General features: G+C 39.8%; 1 protein-coding gene across 8 annotated transcripts in view; it reads right to left on the bottom strand.

Annotated features, from left to right (window-relative positions):
* ubr4 (ubiquitin protein ligase E3 component n-recognin 4) overlaps positions 1 to 18,368 on the bottom strand; it is a 51,184-nt gene that overhangs the window by 28,832 nt on the left and 3,984 nt on the right. For 3 of the 8 annotated variants that reach the window (XM_008302252.1, XM_008302251.1, XM_008302250.1), the window contains exons 5-37: positions 18,005 to 18,150; positions 17,691 to 17,790; positions 16,818 to 16,959; positions 16,512 to 16,636; positions 16,252 to 16,376; positions 15,849 to 15,908; positions 15,495 to 15,685; positions 15,134 to 15,233; positions 14,601 to 14,738; positions 14,150 to 14,267; positions 13,514 to 13,555; positions 10,117 to 10,304; positions 9,797 to 9,953; positions 9,585 to 9,670; positions 9,274 to 9,443; positions 8,737 to 9,016; positions 8,346 to 8,478; positions 8,141 to 8,220; positions 7,890 to 8,018; positions 6,760 to 6,942; positions 6,413 to 6,535; positions 6,082 to 6,311; positions 4,888 to 5,006; positions 4,682 to 4,779; positions 4,206 to 4,363; positions 3,909 to 4,115; positions 3,601 to 3,702; positions 3,404 to 3,504; positions 2,502 to 2,889; positions 2,175 to 2,238; positions 1,780 to 1,971; positions 1,327 to 1,397; positions 566 to 758 (exon numbers count right to left, since the gene is read on the bottom strand). In XM_008302252.1, the coding sequence (XP_008300474.1) occupies positions 566 to 758; positions 1,327 to 1,397; positions 1,780 to 1,971; positions 2,175 to 2,238; positions 2,502 to 2,889; positions 3,404 to 3,504; positions 3,601 to 3,702; positions 3,909 to 4,115; positions 4,206 to 4,363; positions 4,682 to 4,779; positions 4,888 to 5,006; positions 6,082 to 6,311; positions 6,413 to 6,535; positions 6,760 to 6,942; positions 7,890 to 8,018; positions 8,141 to 8,220; positions 8,346 to 8,478; positions 8,737 to 9,016; positions 9,274 to 9,443; positions 9,585 to 9,670; positions 9,797 to 9,953; positions 10,117 to 10,304; positions 13,514 to 13,555; positions 14,150 to 14,267; positions 14,601 to 14,738; positions 15,134 to 15,233; positions 15,495 to 15,685; positions 15,849 to 15,908; positions 16,252 to 16,376; positions 16,512 to 16,636; positions 16,818 to 16,959; positions 17,691 to 17,790; positions 18,005 to 18,150 (4,739 nt within the window). The remainder of the gene's footprint in view (positions 1 to 565; positions 759 to 1,326; positions 1,398 to 1,779; positions 1,972 to 2,174; positions 2,239 to 2,501; positions 2,890 to 3,403; positions 3,505 to 3,600; positions 3,703 to 3,908; positions 4,116 to 4,205; positions 4,364 to 4,681; positions 4,780 to 4,887; positions 5,007 to 6,081; positions 6,312 to 6,412; positions 6,536 to 6,759; positions 6,943 to 7,889; positions 8,019 to 8,140; positions 8,221 to 8,345; positions 8,479 to 8,736; positions 9,017 to 9,273; positions 9,444 to 9,584; positions 9,671 to 9,796; positions 9,954 to 10,116; positions 10,305 to 13,513; positions 13,556 to 14,149; positions 14,268 to 14,600; positions 14,739 to 15,133; positions 15,234 to 15,494; positions 15,686 to 15,848; positions 15,909 to 16,251; positions 16,377 to 16,511; positions 16,637 to 16,817; positions 16,960 to 17,690; positions 17,791 to 18,004; positions 18,151 to 18,368) is intronic. The other 5 variants (XM_008302258.1, XM_008302257.1, XM_008302260.1 and 2 more) reach the window with 3 other exon arrangements.

Genomic DNA, 18,368 nt, shown 5'->3' on the forward strand with positions numbered 1-18,368 from the left:
GGTCAGGAAAATTGTGTTTGATGGAGGTGTACTTTAGCTGAACTAGTCGAAAAGGCAAACAAAAATCACAGGCTGACAAGACTCTGGATATCACTGGAAACATAAACTACAGTGATGACAGGAATTTGCTGCATGCCAGTACCATATACTTTCATGATGTTGTCCACTGAGAGGATAATAAACCTCCACTTATAATATGTACAATTGCAAAACAAAACTATTATGAGCAATTATAATCACAACACTAACACAGAAGAAGAAAACACTGCAAGTAAGAGCAAACAAAGAATGCTTAAGGCCTATCATACATCTTATGAAACGGTAAACTAAAAGTAAAATGTAGTTGATGGTTTGTTCTTCATCACATGCACATTCAAAAAAAAAAAATCCATCATTTAAGATTAACTAGGGAAGCTGGCCTTTTTAGTACACAAAAAGTTGACAACAGACATTCGTAACATGATTTCTCACATTTCTGGCCACATGTGTGGGCTAGCTATAACCCTGATCAAATGAAATGACTGGATGGAAGTCAATGGGGGAATGACTTGCAAGCCAAAGTTACCGCTGTTGTTCTCTTCCCATGATGACCTGAGGTATTCGGTCTCACCTGGCAGCTGCCATCCTCTTTGGCACCGCAGTCACAGAAGAAAGAGCCATATTTGGCATAGGAGATCTCATGGTCTTTGTGACAGACCTTGGCGCACACTGTGCACACACCTACCCCATCCACCATCTTACAGGTGTGACAGTGGTACCTGCAGAATGAAAAGTAAAGTCAGTGCTACATAATACAACGGACTTTCATCTGTCATAAGTAAACAGATTGTTTTTCAAGTGTTGAGTGTAGCTGCATAAAGGGATGCAGGTGTTGAGAAATTTTACGTTGGCTGCAATGTGCCATTTCACACGTGGGCGCTTAAGAAAGAGAAACCCTACACATAGACAATACTGTATGTCACTCACACATCAACTAATTATTAACTAATAATTCAACTAATTACTTTTCCTTGCACCCATGAATGTATTTGGTGTATTGTTTCTTCACTAAATCAGCAGTGTGGTATCATTCTGTTCCCATGGATTTTGATTAATACCAACAACTTTTTGTAATTCATGTAATGAATTTACTGAATGCAGAATGTATTTTTTTTTATAGCTTCAGAGGTATTTTCTTTATTTTTAATTATGAAAGCTTTAGTGTGTAACAAATCTGACCTCTGACCTTCCGTAAAAATTCCATTTGTTGATCACGATAAAAAAAAAACCTGTGGTCTCATTCAAGACTAAAATCAAAATCACAGTAAACAGTAAACTTCTCTTTACCAGTGCTGATTCATGAACTCCTTCTGAGTAATGGTGAAGGTGCAGAGTTTGTTGCAAAGCGAGTCTTCATCCTGTGAAATAGTGACATACTTGTTAGTATGGATTGTTCTCTACAACAGACTAAGAGAAACTAAAATCAAAATAAATAACGAGTTAGTGCAGCAAAAACAAATGACTGCATCTTTCATGCATTTCAATTTGTTTATGTAGTACTTTCATTCCATCTTGTTCTACTGAACATTGTTTAAAACCAGAACCAAACCAATGAACTAATTGTGTACAATACTTTGGCATTTTGTAATCAGTTGAGAGACAACAATGCACTGATAATTTGGGGGAATTTGTAATCACAACATGTTACAATTTCACAGTATTTTACATTTTAGTGTATACTAAGCATTTACAAACATGGCCCTGTATAAGAAAGACAGGGATAAATGAATGACATCTTACAGAGTCCTCTGCCTGGGAATCATCCTCCTCTACTGCCAGTTCCTCCACCCAGTCTGAGTCTACTTCCATGGCCTTCTCTTCTCCCTCCATGAGCAGTGCTGAGTTGCCTTGGCCACTGCTTTGCCGCAAGGCATTCATGACATCAGCCAAATAAGAGATGATGTGGCATGAGCATTCCAGCATGCTGGCGTGCTGGAATTAAAGAAGAGGTACACATCAATTGCTGTTAATATACAAATATGCTGTTAATTCCCTTTGGAAGTGCCACTATTTAAAACATAACTAGACATGGATGAAGTCTAAATATGCACTTCTAAACTACTGCTGTAAACTAGTGCTTCCATACACTAGTAATTATAATTATGGAATATACTGATAAATCAAACAAAACTTACCTTTCCATGAGACAAGTTTGTGCTCACTTTTTCCACGACATTCTTCTGTGTTAAATACTTTTTGCTGCAAAACGGGTAATTTCAAATTAATATTCAAAAATGTAGATATTTGATAACAAGTATATGATTAGATGACCCAAAATACAACATTTTAATTTAAGTGTCCCTTAAACGAGCAGTTTTTTTCATGACCTTAGCTGTGGCAAACTTCCCAAAAAATCAGAAAGGAAAACATGCGGTTCTGTCATGTAAATGTGAATTATATATATATATCTTAAAAAATGTGACAGGACTTTGAGCTCCATGTCAGTGAAACTTGTTTCTTACCATCTTGTCAGCCAGTCGATAGCTGCCCTATGCAGCTGTAGATGACCAGCCCCCTGTCCAGCGCTGGCCAGTGTGGCCATTATGACCATGAGTTCAGGAAAGCCTGTTCCATCCCCATTGGCCAGCATGTCTGTTGCCATGGGAATAAGTGTGCTGAGGAGAACTGTGCACACTCCTTCGCCCACCTGGCTGTTGTCACGCACAATATGAGTAGTGAGCAGCTGCAGAAGCTGCCGGTTTTCCTGCACTATTTCCAATTGCTCCGAGTCCTTTGGTGGTGTCGCGGTCATGCGTGTCAGCCAGGACTGCAGACGAGAAGGCTCCACACAGGCCAGCTGGGCCAGAGAGCCACACAGACACAACAGGCTCGGGTTTGGACTCTTCTCCGCTGAGGATGACAACATTACCATGAGATTAGATGCTTAGAAAAGTCTAACACATCTGGAGCTTGCAGCTTTTAAGATTTCAGATTTTTGAGTAGCTGTCAGCATGCTTCAAACATAGCATTTGTTGGAACATCCCTATCCCAAGATCGTCAGCCAAGCACGTCCTCGTAAAATAGCTACTAGCATGTGAGCAAAGGTGAAACATTTATCTTCAAGATTTTTTTTTTGAACACAAGTACTTCTGCCACTTTTATGAGTAAAACCAAGTGCAACACCATGTACATTTTTGGGGACACATGGTCTGAAAGTGTGTGGCATTACCCTAATTTATGCAATTTGTGCTTGTCGTCTCTCTATCACAGCAGGCTTTTCACTCCGCATTCAAATTTGACCATTTGGAGTAGCACTTACCTTTGTATGTACAACACTCGTACAAACTAGTCCATCTGAAGCATACTCCAGCCATTAGACAGCATTTTATTGTTAGAAATCAACTCCTGACAAAAGCAGACTTACTGAGCTGGAAAAGCTTGGTGAAGAATTTCAGCACTCTGTTGCAGAACTTTGCCGACAGGTTTTCATTGGCTGTTGCCATCATAATCTGGACAAGCTCCCCACTGGAAAAGAACAAACAGAAAATATGTGAAGTAGATGTATAAATTAGCATTAATGCAGCCTTTTTAAAAAAAAAAAAAAATCAGTTGAGTACATACCTGAATGAAAAGAATTCTTCCATCGCCTTTCGCACCTGACTGCTTTCAAGCTGTTTTTCAAGGTACTGAAGGCATTCCTCAAGGACAGACTCATCCAAACCACTACAAATGAGAGATAAAACCTTGTAAGAGCAACCAACTGAAAACAACAAACAATAAAAGTGAAGGCTTGTAAACAGAAAACAATGCGCTAAAGAAGATTAATAGCTGAGCAGATGACATTATTTCCATGGGCTCACTACAACCAACACCAGTTTTACTCTAAGAAATGTAGGTTTATTTAATGAACGACATCACACATGGCATACCTGTTGGGGTCTGAGTGATTAGCAATGATGTTGTAACATCCAGTCACCAAACGCTCGTAGATCCGAGCTAGGAAGGCGTCCGACTCTGATGGGCCGAGGATGCGCTCCAGTGAGGTGCTGCTGATCTCAGCTACACTCTCTGTGCTGCTCTCCAGGAGGAGCGGCAGCAGAGTTCCCACAACCTGTGAGGGATTCAGCTCCTCGGTACTGAAGAGACAAACACACAGCAATATTAACTTGACGTAACAGTTTTTCATTTCTGTTCGGCACATACAGCTGAACTGGACAAACACTTACACAATGAGGTCACCAGTGAGGCGAACCAATGAGAGGAGGATGTGTTTCAGAGAAGAGGCCAGAGGTAAGGACTGACAACTCAGTGTGCCCAAGTGAGCTGCTTGGATAGCACTGATGTAGCTTTCTGATGGAATGGTGTCATTGGCAAACGCATTTCGCTGAAAGAGAAAACACACCAGCCTCTTAGTCTCACAGTTACTGATACAATGTTTTTCTTATTCAACAAACAGTATAGTGGCCATTAAATACTAGCTGCTAGTACTAATGTACTTGTGCAAATGTTACTATGACAACATTACAAAGGTAATTTTCTCTGTGTTTCCTGCACGTCTATGATTACATATCAGACCATTATCACTTAAGCAACATCACTCGCAACTTAAATAAAATGGTTTCAAAATGTGACCAATCAGTTGCAGCATGGAACCCTGTGCCTACAGAAAGCAACAGTCAAACTAACAACTTGACTCACGTACCCATGAGCCGATGTTGGGGAATTCATTGGTGTGGACGCCGTTCCAAGTCTCACATATTGTCTGTACGGCTGTTGGTAAGTTCTGCATAATACTGTGACCTGTGAAGATTCAAATTACAAGTTTAGGCTGAAAAAGTAGCTGTACCAAAAAAGTTGTCAAAGCAAATGTACTGTTCAACAGTGTTCTTGAGTATTTCTTCTACATACCCAGCATGTTGGCCTTGCAACGGGTGGAGCCAATAGACAGAACTGCAGCGTAACCTTGAAGCTTAGCATCTGTCAGCTTGTTCTCTCCTTCCTCTGGGATGTTCATGAGCAGGTAAGATCTGGGCAAGACAAGCTTGGATCAATGAGTGGATCAGGGTAACTGGTTACAAAACTTACAAAAGAGTTCACTGATTTTCTTATATTCCTATTCATAGAGTGGCATCCAAAAGTCTGAGACCAGATTAAAAAATGATGAGAAAATAATCAGAAAGTTTTAGGATAAAACACAAGAGACGATGGCATACAAAATAAAGACTCTGCCTTTTTCCTAAAATTCACTGAATTGCATCTTTTCCATTTTTTGCATTCATGCATGTTGCTGATTTTATGTTGGTGTTGTGTTGTTTTTCTGGTTCTGTACCGAAGGGATCAATAAAGTTTTATTCTAATTCTAATTCTAGTTCATTCAGATAAAACTTAAGTCGATTTGAGCTGACTGGCAAAGGTTTTTTCAACTAAATCAACTTGCAGCCATTGTTCACTTCTTATAAATATGGTTGTGCCTCATGTTTCCCACAGAACATTGCTTACTAAGTAGTATTATAGAAGAGGAACATTGCATCACAAATAAGTGAAAGTGAGCAAAGAGATGCTTCCTTAGCATCAGATAATGACAGACTAAAGAGCCTCTAAGGGTGTAGTATATGGCCCTTTGTGGAAAGTGGATCTACTTCAAGCTTTGTTCACTGAGAGACCAAAAAGCAACTTTGTCACACATACAGAATTTGCGAAACAAAGACACCAATCAGCAAAGGTCCTATCAAAGGAAAGACACATTCTCTAATCCACTTCTCAGGAGGGAAAACAAGGTCTGGGGGTGAAATAAGACATAAAAGCATTTCACAGTGGACGACTGGAAAAAAAACCATCCTATTTACTGATGAAGCCGAGCTTGAGATTTATGGCAGTAACAAAAGGACAGTTCTGTGTATGTAAGACCAACTGGGGAAAGAATGATGCCGCATTGTATCATCGCAGTGGGAATATCCAAGTGTGGGGATGTTTTGTGTATATGGAGTTGACGTTTATTATTTTCCATGATATCACTATCACATATTTAGCATTTATCAATCACTACCTTGTATTCCACACTGCGAGATAAAACACGGCCTTGTCAATACGGCCCTTTCTTACCTTGTGAAGGCTGTGTAAATGTCAGTGAGCTGCAGCGTGGCAGGGAGCAGGTTCTTGGTGATCTCAGAGGACTTGTGGGTGTCAGCCTCAATGGCAACCTTGGACAAATGCTCATCCAAAGAAACCTGTACTTTAGAGATGACTGCATCCAGTGTGTAGATAGCTTGCAGAGAGGGCAACTGATGAAGTGGAAGGATGACATTTGGGTCTACACTTGAGAAGGTGGAAATCTGCAACATAATCAAGTTTTGAAAGGGTGATAATCGAGTCAGAAACTGTATTTAGACAGCAGTAGCTACACTGGCACTCAATGACAACTTGTAATCATTACCTGTCTGGCAATGTACTCCTCTGCGAGCTCCACATCATACTTAACAGTGCTGCACTTAGCAGCTGTCATCTCAACCAGAGAGGCTGCCTGGTCTGCTTTCATCCCCTGCTTCACCAAGTGCTCCTGGCAGCGATGACAGAGGAATGATCACAAATCAAAGCAAACCACAATAAAAGTAACAGGATTAAAACAGGGCACAGTATACTTTGATCATTCAAAGCTGAACGGAAATCAAGCAGCAATTACACTTGGTGTCCATGAATCAAAGCCAAATGTAATATCCCTGGCTTTAAAGAAAAATAAAAATAAAAATGTAAAAAAAAACAAAAACGACATGAAACCAATACCTTTATCCAATTCACGTATGTGGACACTCTGAGACGTGAGGACCATCGCAGTGTGTGCAGGATGTCGCTCTCACTGGGGTCGCTGCACCCAGTCTTTAGCTGCTCCATGAAGGCTTTTGAGGGTGGTAAAACCCCCAGGATCCTCCATAGTACCAGGAAGTAGTACTGAAGGGAGCAGGCCTCCTGCGCAGGGTGATAAAACAAGCATGCGCTGTTGATCAGGTTTCTCAAAAAGAAAATGTATTCTCACTGATGCAGCTAAAACATTTAGGGAAGCAATGCTCCACTAAAACCCACTGAATCACAACACAAATAGTAAAATTCATACAAAGGAAGCTTCAGGAATACCATCTTTGTATTTTCTTCAAGAAACTGGGGAAATATGGTAACAGAGGAGATTGAGTTTAGTTTTTCAGGTAACAATAACAAAGCTCCTCCTCCACCGAGCTCTTTATTCTGTTAAAGCATCACGAAACTGGAGTAACACACAAGAACACATAAGAAGCAACACAACCTACTGTTCTTTCTCCAATCAAATAAAAGGATGGGTGCCTATTGATTTATGTACATAAAGACAGGGTTGTGTGTTGCTGTCTTATCAAAGTACGCAGATCGAAACAATGTGCGCTTGCTGCAAATAACACAAGTCATTTTATAGAGTATTGTTCATAATATGTCTTATGGGAATATACTACAGCATTGTTTCTATAATATTCACTCATAATATTATTCTGTGTACTATTATTATCTTTTATGTAATTGCATTGCATTGTACGTGTATTGAAAATGTTTTATCTTTTGTTTAAGCTCAAGAACTACAGACAAACACGTACCGTGTCATTCAGAAACATAATTAATGTGCATTGGCCTTGTCAAATAAACAACTCAAGTAAACTATATATGGAGGTCAGCCACTTAAAAAAACAAACTGGCCACTTGTGCCACTTCTCTCTTTGCAGATCATTTTAAAAAACTAAACCATAAATAAAGGTGGGGCCACACTGAGCATAAAGAACTGCAGGTGACAGGTGCTGTTATGCAGTTTGGGCAAACCTGAAATACTACCTGCTTCATGGGCTGGTTTCGAATGTTTGCACATCTCAAAGTTTGTTCATGTGTTGTGTTCTTACCATTGGAGTGATGGGCTTGGTTTCTTGTCTTCTTGCTGTGTCAAACTGAGAACCCGCTGCCAGGAGTGAGACGAGCCACGCGTACAGTTCATCGTATTTAACTGCTCCATTGAATAGCTTTGGAAAAACCTGCCAGTACAAAACAATATTTGACAGTGACGCACAGAAAAATGTTTAGAAAACACAGTTTAACAAACACATGTAATTAATAAAAACCTGAATCAATTGAATTGAAAAATGTGTGTCCCCACCTTGCTGTCTAGTCTGCTGATATCATCCTCGGATGCCTCAGGGGACAGAACGCAGTAGAACTTTGGCTGAACATTCGAGTCTGAAATAAACAAAAAAATAATTTTAATTTTTCATCTACTACCAGGACAAGTAAGAACACAGTCAACATGAAATTAATATGTGCAAGTTGTTTTAAAAAAAAGCATATTCCTTTGTTAGCTTTACCTGCTGAACAGTGTTTAGCCCAGTTCTCTTCCACCTCTTTGAATCCATAGTAAAGAGGGAGACTGCTACGTTTGCCACCTTCCTGAACAGAACTCGGCCCAGTGGATGGTGGGGTGAGGAGGTTGTACTGCACCTATTAATATTTAAGGTGGAGTGGAGTTAAATTTCCTGTCATCAGTCACCAACATTCACATTTATTTAAAGATTCCACGTAGCTATCTGATGTGATGTGAAATCAGTAGCTGCTCTAAAGAGATTAAGAGAAACAAAACTGTGGATATTTTTCTACTTCTGAGAACAATCAAGGTACATATATACCTAACAAACAGGAAAAAAAAACTTAATTTATGCAATTAACCATCTGGACAAGTGTTTAAAAATAGTCATTAACCTGTTCAAAAAGGTACAACGGAGCCTTGGAGTAGTGTCGCAGCAGATAGTCAAAAACCAGCAACAGTCGGGCCAGGTTGAGGGGGACGGCCTTCAGCTGGGAGTCTCTGCTCTGGGCCACTTCAGTAATGGCCTGGGTGACCAGAGTGAGGACTGATCGACGACCACGTTCTGACAGATTGTGGAAAAGGAGCAGCAAGAGTTGGAGGTGCTCCACATTAAGATCGTCTTCTCCGTGAATAGAACCCTGGATGGTGTGTTGCTTCAAGGTTCCCAAAAATCTGAGAGAGGAAAGTAAAAGGCAGCAGAGATGAAAATAAGGAAAAATATATCTATATTTTTTTTTTTTTGTTAAATGTGTGCAAGTATAAGATAGACCATAATTCAGATGGTGTTGTGCAAACTATCGTTCCCTAGGTAATGTTAATTCAAAATATATAGTGCCATTGTACACAAGTGGGTCACAACAACAATACTAACTGATATCTAGGGAACCACTAAACCTGACAGCCAGATGAGAACGCCATGGTTGTTATACCTTTCCCAGACTTTCATACACTCAGGCACATCTGGTTCTCCTTGCACGCTAGCTTTGTGCTGCCATATCAGGAGAAGTCTGGAGAGTACTGATAACGATTGTGGGTGAATGTACAGCGGCCAGGGACCCTCTGAAAAGGGGGCAACACCTAACTGCTGAAGAAGGGTGCTCTGCAAAACACAAACGGATACAATAAAATTACACTGACGTCAGATATATAATTCTTTTTTTATTTTTTAAATAAGAATTAATCATAGCAATTACTGTTTAAAAGCCTTTTTCCTTTGATTAAAAACTAAAATTCCTCTTACCTGCAAGGCTGGGGATGGAAGGTCTGAGGTCACAAGGGTGTGGTTGAAGTGATACAGAGCTAAAGAAAACACTTCGTCTGATGAACCTGAGAAAATAAATCATATTATAATAACCAGTGGACTGCACTGCTGTATAGTAATTATGGTGTGCAGGTCTATGTCAGGAAATCAGTGAATTTTACAGTTTGCATGATAAGCCGTCAGTCATTCACCTTTGACATCTTTGTCCACGTCTTTGATGATGCTAGCTAGCGTAGCCATGTGCTGCTCTGTGAGAGACACGCTCAGGTAGTTGCGGATGAAGTTGTTCCTGGACTTCAGCATTGAGGTGGTGATGAAGTTCAGAATACTAGAGGCTAAACTGAGGAACTACAGGGACAAACAGGTACGAGTTGAGTTAGTCGTCTGTCACTTTCATAAACTGTGGTGAGGCATAACAATGCCATTATAAAATTACATGTGCTTTTTACTGTGCGGTTAATTGAGTATCATGATACTGTTTGTTGTTAGATACACAAGAAAGACACTTCACCAGTTCTGGATCTTTACGGCCAGCTAAAATGTTGCCGTTCTCGCTTGGATTCTGCTTGCTGGGGCTCTTCAGTCTGGGAGAGGTCTCCAGGGGTGGGGGAGGCGGTGGGGGTGGAGGAGCCACTTTGTCTTTGGTTGGCGAAATTGTCTCTTCAAACCAAAGCCCCAGGATGGGTTCACTGTCATCGTCTGCAGAGAAAGGCGAAAATATTTATTTACATTTCTTAGAGTGGAGGGGAGAAATGTTCTGAAACCTATATGGTATTTGTGGAGTGATAGTGGTTGTCCTCAAAAGGGAAAAACGTAAAAAGCTTCACACTGGCTCATGACACCTACAACACAGTGCAGGCAGTGGACAGAAGCCAAAGACTGCGGTAAATACTGAACATATACTGATGGTCTGTCGGTGAATATCCACTTAAAAAAGGAATACGACAAAATTTATCTTCAGAGAACATTATTCTCAGGAGACATGCATTTTTTAAATTGCTGTCACTGAGAACAAGATGAAGCCTATTTAATATATTCGTTTTCCTTTTCTCCAATACACTCACCGTCAAAACAGTAAGTAATTGCCAATGCTCTCGTGTTTTTCTGTCACCACAGTTGCTGGGAAAGGTTGTGCTAAGAGTCCATATTGTCATAGCCAACATCATTCCAGAAAATAATCTTACAGTATAATGGACACTAAATGATGCTGCACTAGAATTAAGTATCTTATACGAGATTATAAAGGTGAAAAAGAATCACTAGAATTCCCGCCAAAATATGTTCCTTGGATAGAGTCATGTTTAAAATACCTTTTTCAATTTGGAAAAAAAATACATTAATTAAGAATTAATCAAAGCTGGATCCTTTAATTGATTAGTCCTAAAAATGTAAGACTTGAAGCATGCAATATTGAATTCATGGCTGTCTTCTTGTGTGTGATCTCATACATGCTTTTCTGCTACTGGCAACAACGAGACAAACAATGCTAGAATCAGATTCACACTTGATGCAACATACATGTCTTGTTATTCTCCGATGACATCTATCAGCTGAACTGAAAACGCATCACTGCTGCATTATTACGTGGCAGAAAGCATTGTGTTACTATCAACATTTCCCAGGCATTGGATTTTTATGCACCAGCAACATGCATCAGCTACAACAAATAGACATTTTAAAATATGATCAAATATTAGTGTTTTCATTTTGCAAACTGTTGGCATTTTATAAGAACTGGTTGATTGTGTGACATGGCCAACCACCTGCACATGATGGTAAATATCCTTATTGGCTCTGAACCAAATAAATACTCTATCCTACCAAACAAATGTTGGCATTCAGTAACAAAAACTTGTAGTGGTCTAAAAAAAAAAGCACATATGTAATGAATACAGAACGTAAATACCACTTTCTATGCAAAGAAAACGTTTAATTCTTGGAGACCCAAAATGTCTCCATCTTCAGCTTCACTGCTCATCGGAACTGATAAGCCATGACAGAATTTGGGATTACTGGATTAAATCCATACCCCCAGTCTCCAGTGAGACACAGGAAAACTTTTCTGGAGCGTGGGTCTTTAAGACCGAGTCTGTATGGCATCCTCACCCATCACCTGATCCAGCTCAGGTGATAGCTCTGCTCCTCTTCTCACCTCAGTGAAGACATATGTCAGCAGATCTGATTGCTTGACGAAGAGTCATCTCCACCTTCATTGTTCTGCCACCACCTTACACTCACTCTGTGCTTGTCAAGGACAGTCCATGACTGACAGAGATGTCACGAGGCCCCATTCAGGTTCATATCAGGCAAGCCAGTGCTTTGAGTCAACCCCTCTGGGTTTTCCCATAACGCTCCACATGTGCACTGACGATGCCCAGAGAGCTAAAGAATCAACAGCCCTCTCTAGGACCTCACTCAGGGAATCCAAGGTGGCCAGAGAACATAAATACACTGACTGCCTACGACACCCTCTTGTTCTCCGGGAAAAACAGCAGCAAAGCAGCATTCACCTGATTAGTTGGCTCCTCACACCAACCCGGTGAACACTGATTGGTCTCCCACGCAAGATCAACATCTCTTACCCTGAACAACCGCAACTAGGAAAGGAACAAGTTGCTCCTGTCTTGGGTTTTGGTTCCAGAGCCACTTCTGCATGTAGAGGTGGAGCCCTATGAGATCTACTTTATTTAACTTTACCACCCACGATAGCACTGGCTCCTTCCCCGTCACTTATGCATTCAAAAAATGTAGACAGGTTTTGTTTCATCAAGGCCCCTGTGATTGCCACCACACTGACACAAAACAAGACATTCATACCTAATCTTGTGGGTGATCATCACCTTTGCACAGTGAGATTATTCAGATCCAACTTTTATGTTTCAAAAGAATATCACATTAAGTTGATATTCACATTTGCATGCAACATACAAAAATCAAAACTTTTCAGGTGACAGCAAGACGTAGCATTGCGTGATTAAGCCCATTAAGCACAATTTGAATTTATCGGATTCAAGAATTATACCACTGCTTTGACATGGGTCTGACATTATTTTGGCATGTAAAAAAAGAAATTCTCCAAATTTAAAGCCTTACATCAATCTGTTTTAGCTTCCGAACTATCACTTTTTCTCAGTTTGCCAATTTTTGGTTTAACACAATTTCAAGAAAAGGGAAAAAGCTTTTCAAAAACGTTGCTGGAAACACTGAGGTACTACATAGAACAAACAAAGTCTATATAGCAATGACCTCAGCTTTGATATGATTTATTAAATGTTGATAAAGCTTTAAATTGAACTGAAAAGTCTGACACTACAAGCCTGCAGAGTTAGCATTTTAAATGCTAGCCTATCAGTGGATGAGCACTGGCAGTCCTCCTGCCAGAAGCTGCTTTGTTTGGCATGTATGTTCAAACAAATCTGAGACATGGCAGGGACAGAGCCTGGATGTCACAGGGATGAACAACACTAAAGAGAAAGCACCTAAACAATGTGCGACCGACAGTTTTGGCCCAGCTGGCAAAACTGTTGGTTACTGTAAATGTTAATATGAATTTGATCAGAAAGCTTTAATTGAAGAATTGAATACTTCTAACATAAATATAATTATTATAATTATAATAATTATAATAGCCCACATGTCAACACCACTGGTATTATCCTTTAAACCACAATGAGCCACAGATGAACCTCTTTGACATATTTAAATTCTGTTCATATCAATTACAACAAAAAGCAATTTTGAGACTCGAAGCTGTTTTGTCAAAGCCTCTTCATCTCTGGCTCTATGATTTTCTAGGCTTTCAGGGTCACAGCTCAGAGCCTAAATTGTGAGACATACAATAACAAAAATGATTCTAGGACAGTGAAGTGGACACCAAGTCTTTGACCTGAGGACAGAAAACTGCTGACCTGAGACACAAGCTGCACTTGTCTTCTCCTGTCTTCTCTCTGCTGAAATAGTAGACACTGTCAACTACACTGTGATTGTGTGATGAAGGGACAGAAATTTGAATGACATCACTGTGTGCATATGTATGCATTTACCCTTCTCACTGCTGCCAAGACCTAACTGACTGATCCACTGACAGCACCACTGTCTCCTTGCTTTACTGATACAGCTCAGCACTGACACTATCTCAAAGATCAAACACAAACGTGACATCCACACTGTCATGGAGAAAAATCGGAGGCATACCTTGAAGACATAACATAAAGCTTCTGACTTACTGGTTTGATGTTCAGTGTGTTAAATAAAGGATGAGCACTGAAGTGCAGCAGAAGTGTCTTTATTACATCTACAGTTAGATGACTAGACCTTCATTTGATGGTCCACAAACAGTTTAGTCTTGATCTAACTTATATATCAGGGCTGTGCTTCCCAATATGTGCACTGTTCCTTATATTAGGATTTAAGTCAAAATTGTCCCCAGACAGCAGCCAGTGGTAAGAACTTGAGCTGATATGTGGGTGTACACTCTACCATGAAGACTAAGGAGGCTTTCTAAAGTGCTCATGTAATTACTAGAATCCAAAAAGATAATGTACCTTGGCTGCTGTCCTCCTCTGTGCTGCTGAAATCATCTTCATAGTAGGTGTTTGAGTCTGTTGAAGCGCTGGCATCACTGCTGACAGAGCCCTTCCTCTGGCGCTGAAGAACACAAGCCTGGTGGAAGCAAAAACAAGAACTTCTCAATCACACTGCTGTATCTTTTAATCACGCTTTTTCTATCAGACATGACATTTGTTAGGAATATATGTGGAGGACAAACACAGCACATAAATTGTTTGTTCCTACTAATTTTTTTATTTTTTATTTTTTTAATGGTACCACTTCGTCTTCTATGTACATGTTCTTGCACACCTACATCAATCTAAGTTATATCTCCACATCTATATGCATAGTGTATTTATTTATCTAACCTTCATTTAACCAGGTAGGTCAATTGAGAACCAGTTCTCATTTACAGTGATGACCTGTAAGCATTAATGACTGAACCTTTTTGTATGAAGTGGAGAGAAGGGTGAAGAGTAGATTGGTCAGGGGCACAGAGTCGATGAGTCTTTGGACCCTCTGGATGGAAGTGCTCTGCGCCATGATGTTGAGCTCAGCTGGTGGTCCATCACTTGCCCAACCCTGCAGGTCAAGGGAGAGAATGGAATGAAGACACAAAATTTTCAAGAAACTCAAGGTTTTTTAGTAGTTTTAGAAGGTTTTTGAATTGAATAACCATCCTATTCTGAAAAATAATAAGTTGTATAGACTTAACTAAAGCATAGCAAGTGTTTTGGTTCTTCAAACAACAGGATAACAACTTGCATCTCATTAGCCACGCTGGCAATTAATGTTATGTTTCCAGTAGAGGGTTTCTGTATATAATCTGCACAACGAGGACAGCAAGTGAAGCCTTAAGCCACTGATAGTGGCCACCGCATCACAGGATTACAGCTTTACTGTAAAACCCACGCTGTATTCCACTTCTCTTCATTAAACAAAAGAAAGAAATCATATTTGTTGGTTGTATCACGAACCCGGTGCAGAGCTTCCACTTGGAGATCCTGGAAAAGCGAAGTCAGAAGTTTGATGGCATGGTTGGCCAGGATAACGGACAAAACTCCAAACCCTTGGTGTCTTGAGAAAAACAGGAAAAACATAATGAATGCACATGAATCACTTTTAATGCATAACAATTTTACAAGCTATTTGAAGTATGTAGTTTATGCTTTCTATTATATTATTATATATCATATTTCTATTAATTAGACAAAATGTAGACACTTCAGAGATTTAACTGCAACAACCACTGTCCACACATTCATTTAAAGACCGAACTGAGCTGCAATAACACAAGAAACATGATATGCACACTTTTCATATTCAGAATTTAATTACCCTTTGCCAGGACCAAGTTTAGGCGATCCTGCGCCATCCTTGGTGCGAGCAGCAATATCCCGGACACGCAGGGCCGCCAGGGGATCCTTCTCTTTCCCCTTATCTGCCAGGGCAGTCGGGCTCAGGTTCAGAATCAGGTACAGGCTGTTTAAGAGGCACCAGGCTCCAAGCAGCTGGAAGTTCTGATAATGCTGAAGTGCACAAGAGTGTACAATTTGTTTCACTGACACAGTTCTCAACTTGAACTTAAAAAACATCTAACTTGCGAAGTGACAGAGACTAGTAAAATTAAAAGACACTGAATTCATATTACTCTTTTATTTTTCTAGTTTACTACTAATAGCTGGTACCTACCTCTCCTCCTGCTCTGCGAGAGTTGCTGATGGCTTGTCCAATCATTTCATAGATCTCCAGCTGTTGAGAACACACATTTTATACTTGTCACCATTTCAAATGCACTTGATCTTTATCAAAGGAAACCATGTTAGCAAGGAAGACATCAGAGATTGTACAAAACCATAAAGGTTCATAAAAATCTGACACAACTTGCACTAAACAGACATAGTATCCCAAAAAGAATTGATGGCATTTTAAAGGGTTGTCACATCCAATAGAGTTTTCTTTTTTTTGCACTTTGCAAGAAGTTAAGGAGCATATAATACAGAAATTTTTAAAGCAGTCTCGCTTGTAGTTCCTAATTTTTTTTACACAGTACTATATGCACATACACTGAGAATGCTGTATTCATAATACTTACACATTTCTGGACAATTGTGGCTGCGTCATTTTCATAGTCTTCTTCTTTAGTCCCAGTGGAGGCAGAACGAAGCTGCAAGCCGCTACCTACCTGTAGAATGGCCATGCAAGTGGCCACACTCACACCTGAACAGGCAGAAATGTACAGTTTTTTGAAAAACATATACAGAACAATTTGACTGTCAAAACTATACAGACAATAAGTATGACATGAGCGTAGTCAGTTATTGATTTAGGAGAAGAAAGGCAGTTGTCACTTACCAGCATAGAGACAGCTCAAGGCCAGCACCGTCATGTCCAGTAGTCTCCCTGGTGTCAAGGGCTCAAGTACAGGCAAGGAAAGTGTGTCCAAAGCCATGGTTACGTCTATCACCAGTGAATGAAATCTAAAAACAGATTTCCAGAAGAGAACATCAGTTGAAGGTTTGAGGGAGAAATTCAGAAGACAAATACTCATCATCAATTACACAGGCACAAACGGACTATCTTGTCCCTTCATAACAAATTATGTATTACACTACACTTTGACAATGGATTATGTACACCAAGTACAGAAAAAATAAATACCCATTGCGGACAGCAGTGGCATCCGCCACCGTTGCAGGCATGATAAAGAAGGAGTTGGCTGATACAGCATCCTGGAAACGGTTGATGTAGCGTAGAAAGTAGGGCAGGTTGAGGCACACTCGTAGCAACTTCTCAGACCCACCTGGAAAGACAAATTATTTAAATTAATCACTAGCTCAAATAAAAAAAAGAACAGAAATACAAATATAAAACTTGCCAAGTGAAATTAAATCTGAAGAATAAAAGCATTTTGATGGTAAAAAGAATGAGAGCTCCAGAGTGCAATTTTTCACAGAATTTGACAGAAAAAGTAAAAGAACACTTGGGAAAACACACTAAACTAACTTTATTTTAATACTTCTAGGATACCAAAGTGATCGGTGTATCACATCCAAAATACTGCTCCTGTGCATTATTTTTCAACTGGCGACACAAGCAAGGATTAAAATAAAAAGAATAGAAAGAAGTACACAATAAAGTGATCATAAACAGGTACTCTGTCGACAACAACTCTTTTCTGCTTTTTCTGATTTATTTTTTGATCTTCTGTGCAGATACACTCCCCCCTACAAAACCAACCCAATCAGTCTAGAATGACTTAAAATCAACTGGTGAACAGTCCTATATCTTTTCACATCGCAGAAAAACAACACATTGAACTGTCCGTATTTTCCAGCATCATACAGCCCTAGGATTTGCCAGTTTAGTTTTAGTGCTATATGCAGGCAACTTTTGATACATATTAATTAATGCTGGCTTTCCAACATGTTAGATTTTGCCAAAGACAAAATTTTGGACATCTTTCAGTAAAGACAAATATAAACTAGTACTTCTAAACCAACAATCTCCAGCAAAACAGCAACAACTACTCACCAAGTTCCTGTAAGCTTGACACATTCTGAGAGACAAAGGCATTTTTCATTTTGGCCTGAACGGCTTGATCTGTGGTTTGGTCATCGCAATCACTCTCAGCCTAAAATGGGGGAAGAGTTGAACATTTGTTTTTTAGAGTTCACATGATTAACACAAACATTGCAGCTACAGAGCAGCTGTATTGAATGCTACAGGTTAAATTACAGGTGTAGAGCTTTTAAGTTCAGTGAAAAGAGTGATGAGAAGAAATTTGAACAAGCTGCCAACTTCTGATGACGATACTTGAGGGGGGCAGCTGGGTCTGTATCACTTGCCTGCATGTGTGCCGCTGATGGGGAGGCCAAGATGGTGGTAAGGTCAGGGTTAAAAACTGAAGTCAGCTGATTAAAGAAGTTCATTTGTACTTCTTTTTGTCGAAGCTCTGGGTTCACAGCACTGGGCAACTCCTTTTGATCTTCCACTATTAAATGAAAAACAACACATTTCAAGAAGATATAAGGGATTTTTCTGTCAACTTTTCAGCCCTTGTATGGCTAAACACTCGCAAAAGAACTTGACAATTGCAACAGTAATTACAGGAAACTAATAGAGCAATTCAACAATTACAACATTACAGCTGTGAGTCGGAAATGTTTTCAATGGGTTCATTGAATTTCCCTGTTAGATAAATCGATCATT

The sequence above is a fragment of the Stegastes partitus genome, unplaced genomic scaffold (assembly GCF_000690725.1).
Source record: "Stegastes partitus isolate 25-593 unplaced genomic scaffold, Stegastes_partitus-1.0.2 Scaffold1782, whole genome shotgun sequence".
Taxonomy (NCBI): domain Eukaryota; kingdom Metazoa; phylum Chordata; class Actinopteri; family Pomacentridae; genus Stegastes; species Stegastes partitus.